This window comes from Ptychodera flava, chromosome 11 (genome assembly GCF_041260155.1).
Source record: "Ptychodera flava strain L36383 chromosome 11, AS_Pfla_20210202, whole genome shotgun sequence".
In the NCBI taxonomy this organism is placed as follows: domain Eukaryota; kingdom Metazoa; phylum Hemichordata; class Enteropneusta; family Ptychoderidae; genus Ptychodera; species Ptychodera flava.
Window position 1 is genome coordinate 16035659 of NC_091938.1, and position 8369 is coordinate 16044027.

At 37.3% G+C, this 8369-nt stretch overlaps 1 protein-coding gene across 2 annotated transcripts in view; it reads right to left on the reverse strand.

The window, feature by feature from the left end:
- Positions 1-4646: 4646 nt before the first annotated feature.
- LOC139143612 (mitogen-activated protein kinase kinase kinase 13-like) overlaps positions 4647-8369 on the reverse strand; it is a 29744-nt gene continuing 26021 nt past the window's right edge. For both annotated transcript variants that reach the window (XM_070714080.1, XM_070714079.1), the window contains exons 13-15: positions 7570-7646; positions 6353-6560; positions 4647-5919 (exon numbers count right to left, since the gene is read on the reverse strand). In XM_070714080.1, the coding sequence (XP_070570181.1) occupies positions 5785-5919; positions 6353-6560; positions 7570-7646 (420 nt within the window). In that variant the 3' untranslated portion in view covers positions 4647-5784. The remainder of the gene's footprint in view (positions 5920-6352; positions 6561-7569; positions 7647-8369) is intronic.

Consider the following 8369-nt stretch of genomic DNA (forward strand, 5'->3'; position numbering starts at 1 on the left):
ATTCTTAATGTCTTCTAAAAGTCACCGCCTTCTACTGAATTGATTTATATGTCGATATTGACCCAACTGTAGAAATTAAGCTCATATTTCTCATATTTCTTGTCCAGTCACGGCTACCCTAGTAACATACAGGTATATGCAATTACAAAGAAAACGACAGTATAAGGACAGTTGGCCAAGTGGGAGTTATAACAGCTGTTGAGGCAAAACTTTAAAGAAAGAATTGACTTTGTTTCTCTGTGTATACAATATACACTACAAAACAGCTAGGAAATTCCTGTTTTGTGTAATGGCGTTTTGACTTTTAAGTCACAGTTTTCCAGGAGATGCTGTCCAAGCAATGCATTATGGGTATTAACATAGAGACCATTAAATATTATGAATAGATTAGATTAGACTTTGAACTGCATCAAATTATGAATCATTGTTTAAATAGATGACCTGAACATATCTACCTATATCTACTGATCCATGCATTAAGGTTACAAAGGTATGACCAAGGTGCCAAAGTGATCCTCAAAGATAACATTGTAGGCAAATCTACTGAAAAGATATATGGTTTATTAGGCATATATTACACTAAAACCTACAGTAAAGTTTCACAAATTGGCTCTCATGAATTTCATTTATTCTAAAAACTATTGAAATATAAACTAGAGTTATATTTACTTGTGTAAATCTGCTCTTTGTGTGCAAAACATTTGAGTAGTGGGACTCCCCAAACACTGTCTTTTGTGAACAGCTATGGACCCTTGTTCTTAGAATTTGCATTGTTATGGCAATACCTCTTGTACGCTTTGGTAGTCTGTTTTGTGTTGTCCTACCCTGCTCACCAGCATCAGGATTTGTGGGATACTGGGGCTCATAATATTTTAAGTTCCTATCATCTCACAGAAACGGAATTAAGTGACACACCTCACTGACACACCACTCAGACCAAATTTTTTCAACACCCTTCTCTATTGGATGTAACACTGACTTGTTCAAGTAGGCAAGGCATGAAAGGAAAATACTTCACTATATGAAGAATATTGTGTAATTTTCTCACAGAAGTGCAACAACCGCAATTTGCAAACTGTACAGATGTATTGTTACAGGCTTCAGTCTAAAAATCCATTGTCAGATTCTAGACTGAAGAATTGGGCCAAGGCACAGCCAGAGTGCCAAACATTATTATCTTAGGGGTATTGTGCCGAGCAATGTTATCTTACGGGGTCTATTTCATATATTCAACTTGTACGGCGCCCTCAGACAAGCACAGATATCTACCGTATTACAGTAAAGGATAAGTTTTCTTCAAATGTAGCAAAGTGTTCAGACACATTTTCTTAGAGGGTATTGTGCCAAGCAACATTATCTTAGAGGGTATGTTTGTACATATTCACTTTGAAAGGCGCTCTCAAACAAGCACTGATATCTACCATGAGGATGAGTTTTCTTCAAATGTTGCAAAGTATTCAGACACGTTATCTTAAGGGGTATTGTGCCAAGCAACATTATCTTCGGGGGTCTGTTTTATATATTCATTTTACATTGTAGTGATCATAATTTTCATAATAACATGAAAATTTGTGAATGATGAATATAGATAATTACAAGATGTCACTTGTACTTGAGAGACACAGAGTTGTTTCAATATTTCATTGAGTGTACACGTGATGATTTGCCACACTCAATGTCCCTACTACAGCCGTGGTTGGTTAAAGACATAATTATATATTGGCACCTTTATTTGAAGAGCAATTTTGAAAATGACACATGAACAGAAATTTGATCTCAACAAAAAAAATTGAGCTTTATTTAGCCATAATTTTGATTACACACATTGTACAGTATCAGTTGACAAACATTGCAACGTTCTGACTCATTCACACATATTTCATACAATAAGTTTTCAACCTCACATTCTAACACAACACTTTAATTTTTTTTCCTGAGAAAATGTTCCCAAAATTTGGACTGAAATAAAAAAATTCGGGGTATTCTATTTTAGCTTACACAAAATTCTAACCTCTTTCAATGTCAAGTGTTGGTTAATGACAAATTTACATTTCATTTGTAGACATTCACAAAAATCAAAATTTACGGCTTGCTTGCCTCCTTTATGGCCCAGAATATAATGATCAGTGCTTGGATAACATTGCATAATATGGTCATTCCATTCTGTGCATAGGGAGGTAAGCGTAAAAATGAAACACAAGTGCAGTGCAAATCAAAGACCTGCTTTGATTTGCCAAAAAATTCATAGTACTTCGCCACTTGAGGGCGCCACCTACACCACACAGCAGTCCAGGCTTTGTATGTACAAATGTTTACCTTTCATTTGTCAGTCCATAAACATCAGAATGAGACAGTCTATGGTCAGTCAATGAAAACGTGAGGTGGTACTTTCAAGTGGAAAAGTACTTACATTAAAATAATTTTTTTTACAAACTCATAAAAATAAATTTTTACATGAAAAAAGTTGACAAAGTATTCAGAATATTGGAGGCCACTGGGGTTCTAACACGTTACAGAATTTTTTAGACAGGATCAAATATATTGTCCTTTTGGTTTTCTATGGATGTCTTGCCATAATGCTAACAAAAATGCATGCTGACCTATAGCGTGATAGAATTCTGCTGCACAGCTAGCTTATTTGTGAAGAAACTACTCACTGGAGTCAACACGTCACTTCCTGTTGGGGAAAGTTACCCACTACCCATCTTCCATTTTGAAATTTTGGTATTTCTCCTTTCACACTGACGACATGCATTCCACTACATAATCTGACCATACTTGCAAAACACTATATACACCATTCCGCGTTTTTTCTCCAGCTCCACACATCAACATAATATGCTCTGATAAACATATATCGTACCCCTCCTAAAGACTGACATAACCTACCAGAATTTGTCTCATGGAAAGTTACTTTTTTATCTTGGTGATAGTATTTAATTCATATCTGCCTTTCCTTTCAACCAATTATTTTCAACCATCCATATTTGAATATTCACCCAGCTCAGGTAAAGTGTGAGCAATTATACAGCACACACTTAAAAAAACTTTCAGAAGAATAGATGTAATGAGCTTTTTTCTTGATATTGAACTTGCCCACTGTAAAAAGATACACGGTGATATCCTGAGCCCTAACACACTACAGATATTTGAATTCCAAGAGAATATAAAAATACCACTTCAATTTCATAAAGGAAATGAATAAACCTGTATTGTCTCTAAAGAAGTATGGGTACAGTTTTTCTCTTGGTTATTTGAGATATTTGGATGTCGACCTGACGTAGTGTATCTACCATGTTGAGTGAACAATAATTCTGTCACCCTGTAGGATTGTTGAAGGCTGACAATTGGTTAACCCTACTTGCAGATGAAACAGGGCATGTGATTGGTTGTGTGAATACTATATATACATCAGCTTATGAAATGAAATTTCCCTGTGTACAACCTGCTGTTCATCTGTTATAGGGTTCTTTCCCCTATCCAAACAACTAAAACTACAATTTTTTAATCTGAAAAACCTACAAAAAAGCGGTGGTTTGGCCTGACATGTGTTTGCTTTAAAAAATATAACAATTTTCTACCTAATGAGGTATATATATTTTGTGACATAATTGAGGTAAATAATGGAATAATAGAATTGCTGAAAACCCTAGTTGAAACGTGGAGGCACAAAATAAAATTATGGAAGTATGTACATGCATAGACCACAGGGTTTATGGTACAGGACTCCCTGTAACACCGATTGGAAGAGGGTTGTATCTTACAGAAATATTTCGTGTGCACCTTACTTCGGAAGAGACCGAGGATGACCATTTGAGAATAGGATAGCAGAACACAAAAGTATGTGTCTGTCTGTGTGTGTGTGTGTGTGTGTGTGTGTGTGTGTGTGTGTGTGTCTGTCTGTCTGTCTGTCTGTCTGTCTGTCTGTGTAACTGTTTGCATGTATACACACACAAACCAAAACTGATTTGGGGCTGGGGTCTTTCAGGCAAAACAATGTGACTCCATGTTTTTCCAGGTTGTAACAGCATTTCATGTAATTCAACATCCTAGGGTGTGCCCATTGCAGAATTTCTTTTTCCATGAAAGCAATCAATCTTTGCATCGTGGTGACTGAACTGCTTTTCTCAGCAATTTTTGAAAAACTATTAGACTCTGTACATGGATTGTCTGAGTACAACTCTTCTCCACATAAATCAAGAATGCTGAACACTATCACTCCTATATCCCGGTACAAAGTTCCACATTTATCCAGAAAACAATTGGGTTGTACAAATATGCAGGGAGAGAAAGGATTAAACGTGAGGTCAGCTGAATGTCAATTACTTTCAAAGAATTTCTGACGACGCAGTAATGTATCCCAGAATGCAAAGATGATTGGTCCACCAACTACATGTAGTTCTGACTTCTTCTTTCTTATCATCTGGTGCATTTACCCTTTCTGTCCTTGTCTGCTACCCCTGCATTACAGGATGTGTTGACCCATAACATTTCAGATGAATTGTGGGTATTTGAATAACAAGTTCAAAGAAATCAAACTGTGAGGCTGCTTTCAAGCAATTGAAAGAGGTCAGTCTACTTTCTTCACATACAAACCAAGGTGACAAAATTACAATGGTAACAGATTAAAACAACAAAACAAAAGATTTCTACCGGGGATAGCCTATGGAATTTTATTATAGGAATGTATTGAGAAAGTCTAGTTTGGCATAAAACATGTATTAAGACAACAGGGATAACATATACAACACTTATGTATAAAATTCAAACTGTACACTGTATTCCTAGGTGACTTGATCAATCCCATGTTTTGCCAGGGAATGTTCAACGGTCAAAAATCACAGCTGCGAACATAAAATTTCAAGCTTTTCAACTTCTAGCACCCCTGTATTTCTTCTACCCTGAATGCTATCTTGTTATCTCTCCCCTTTCCACACTGTCCCATTTTCTAGGACCAATGGCAGATCAGCCTCGCTCGTGGTATGGGGTTAAATGGACAACCACATTTTAAGCACTGAGGTTGCTGCAACAGTTTTCCTTCCCATAATGCATCATACTTTGGCTACACCGTATGGTAATATACTATGATACTCAATTGGAATATTGCATCATGGGACTGAAATTATGCAAATCAAGATACATGTGATACAAGTACAGTATGTCAAGAATTCACTTGCTTTTTCATATCATTCTGGGATAATTGATGTTATATTTTTTCTATAAAAATTTCGAACAAAATATTGGATTATGATGATATCAATGTCACTTCTCCACACTTATTCACATTCTCTAAGTGTAGCTATACAAGAAGTGCTGTGATTGGTCTATGCAGCAGTACTGTTCTAATTTAAACCAATCAGGAAGCATATTTCAGAAATGTTTAGGTGAAGATACAAGTCTACAAAGTGGGTATTTTGATTACAATTTGGTAAGTACAGCATTTAGCAACTTTTTTACAGCAATTTTGTTATTTTCTAAATGACAATAGATATTCTCTCTCACATAATGTGACATAATTTACTTATAGATTTTCGTATAATCATATTTCTCCTTAGTTCATTATATATTCGGTGAGTCTATATAGGTTAACGGGTAATCCAACCATGCAGAGGCAAAACCCTGTGTTCCTGGTTTCTGCGGCGACTGTTGCCGTGGCGATGTTGCCATGGCAATGTGCATCCCAACACACCATGACCTATTGCAATGTGCAATGTTTGAAAGGATATCCACCTGAGATGTAGTGTGTTGTAAGTTGCGAGAACCCTCACGGAGGGTGGTCCCCTTTCAGCTAATTTGCCCGTTCGACTCGGCCCACATACTGGCGTCTTCTCTGTTTTGGCTTTGGTAACCGGAAACTACTGTTGATATCGTCGTGGCGACCGAGCAATCTTCGTCGCTCTCTGAAGAGTGGATGTTGACCTGTGTGAGCAGAAGATATCGAAATCCCTGGATATGTAAGTTGCCAGATTATCATGGTGGCTTCCTTGAGTGAGAAACTTACTCTTATTTTCATTTTGGTACTAAGTTTATACCTTAATCTGCTCATCGTCCATTACTTGTACGTATATTTTGAGAGATATAAAAATCTATTCGCATCTGATAAAGTTTCAGGTTAACTGTCAACTGCCCACAAATGTGGTCATCATATTTCATATGAGCAGCACATCCTCTGCTTCGTGATTAACAATGGAGTCTCTTTAAACAGAATAGGACTGACACTGCAACAGATATCTACATAAACGACGTGACCCTCACAGATATTGTACCTCTGTGGGATACAAGGTAACGGAATTTTGTTTGCAGTACAGTGAATGTGACTTATTTAAGTTTTTTGACAGCTATGGACACTCACTGTCTTCTCATTTCTCTTTTCCCTTTCCCTGTCGGAAAATCCATCAGAATTATTGCTTTCAATGCCTAGTTCCGGAGTATAGCTTGAGGAGAGCAGCTCCGGCGTCGAATGCAACGACCTATCACTGGTGTTCTCTTCGTTGTCGTCATCCGTGTTGCCGTCAGAACTAAATCCCGATGTTAGAGCCCGTCTGTGATGGTTGTCGTCTCTGCATCGATAAATACACATTCACAAGACAAGTCAGACGGCGAAGACAGTTTCCACGGAAACATGGAAGTTCTAGGAAACAGGTATATTATTTGACTCATTTCGTTGATATTGTGGTTATAAAACAGAAGAATCTCTTTCTCTCGGTAAGTTGAAAATGAGATTGAGTATTCAAATACAGGCCTCGTGATTGGCTCATTTGACCCCAGCAGATACTAAAAGCCAATGAAATTCAAGCTTGTTAGACTGACTTCTCAGAATTCTTTCGTGCCAGAAATAACGCATAAATGAACGTCCAATTTGTATTTCACACGATATTCTTTCACTTATGAAGACCATTTTTGCTTGAGCATACATTTTACTCTGTAAATCTGGATAGCGAGCCATCTCAAGTATTCAACAGGGAGGTGTACTGCACTCGTGGTGAATTAGATTTTGCTGACATTAACTGTCGTTTCCCCTCATTGACAAAATTAAGTTAAATTCAAGTGTACTGGGCGCTATTTGACTTCAGATAACGGACGGTGCACTATCATCCATACTTTCTGAAACGTTTCATGAAATATGCCGTTGTAACAGATATAATATACGGTGAAACCCGTCTAAACTGAACCCTGTCTAAACTTGAAACCTGTCTGAACTGAACCCTTTTCAAAGTCCCATTCCAACAGAACTCTATGTTCAAATGTCCTCTATAATCCAAACACCTCTCAAAACTGAACAATTTTCTGAGACCCTGAATGGTTCAGTTTAGACAGATTTCCTGTATTCAACATGTCATTGAATACTCTGAAATGCTGCATATGCAGATAATGTAGGTGTTCTACAAGTATATGTACAGCTAAGCTTCTTATTGTCTCTGACAGTAATTCATGATAGTACGCTGGATGGCACAAGGTTATTTGCATGTCTGTCTCGGTCTCCTATAGGTAAATCCAACTTGCTTTTTAAAATTTAAAAGAAAGGTTTACACTGTTTCTGAGGATGAGTTGAAGGTTAGTCCTATTTACCTATCTGTGAAATCATCGTCGTTTTCACTACTCTCACTGACATCGCCGTCGCCATCGCTCCAACCGACAGACATCACCTGCAAAAGTGACATTGTTGTTCAGTACTATCGCATACATTTTTGAACTCTGTCGGCATATAATTTTATTCCTACAAACCTGTGTACATAATTTTTTAAAATTTGGTTGCTTTGTTATTGAATAGCGACAGTGCCTTTGCCGTAGTATGAGAATACACAGGAAATCTAGGTACCATTTCTGTTGTCCGCTACTACGAATGCATTGATAGACCCAGAAGAATCGAGGTAACATAGCAGGGGAACCCTGCTAAAATTTATCCAGGTACTGTCTATCACAAAATCACTGAATAGATATACACTGCTTTCATGTTTTGGCCAATTTATGCTGGTATTACTGTGTTTGATCTGCTTGTGGAGAAATTCTGCCCTATTGGTCATCAGAGCACCATCCACAGTGGCTTTATTGATACTGTGAACAGTGAATATAACAGCACAAAACGTTTGTAGAGGTATATGCGTGTGGTGAGGTAGGGGACAGAAAGAGCAAAATGACAAGAGACAATGGTGTAGCATGTTACATTACAGTTGACTTGACAAGAAACAAGAACATAAAAGCAAAATAACAAAAAACACAACAATTTTACACATAGGTCTGGGAGAGGTATGTGACTGCGTGTGAAATGTCAGCAATGAAGGGAAACGCAATCTGAATCAAATATTATAGAGTGTTATTAACTTTGGCATTCTTTCTGTGACAGTTACAATCACGCTTTGAACTATGCG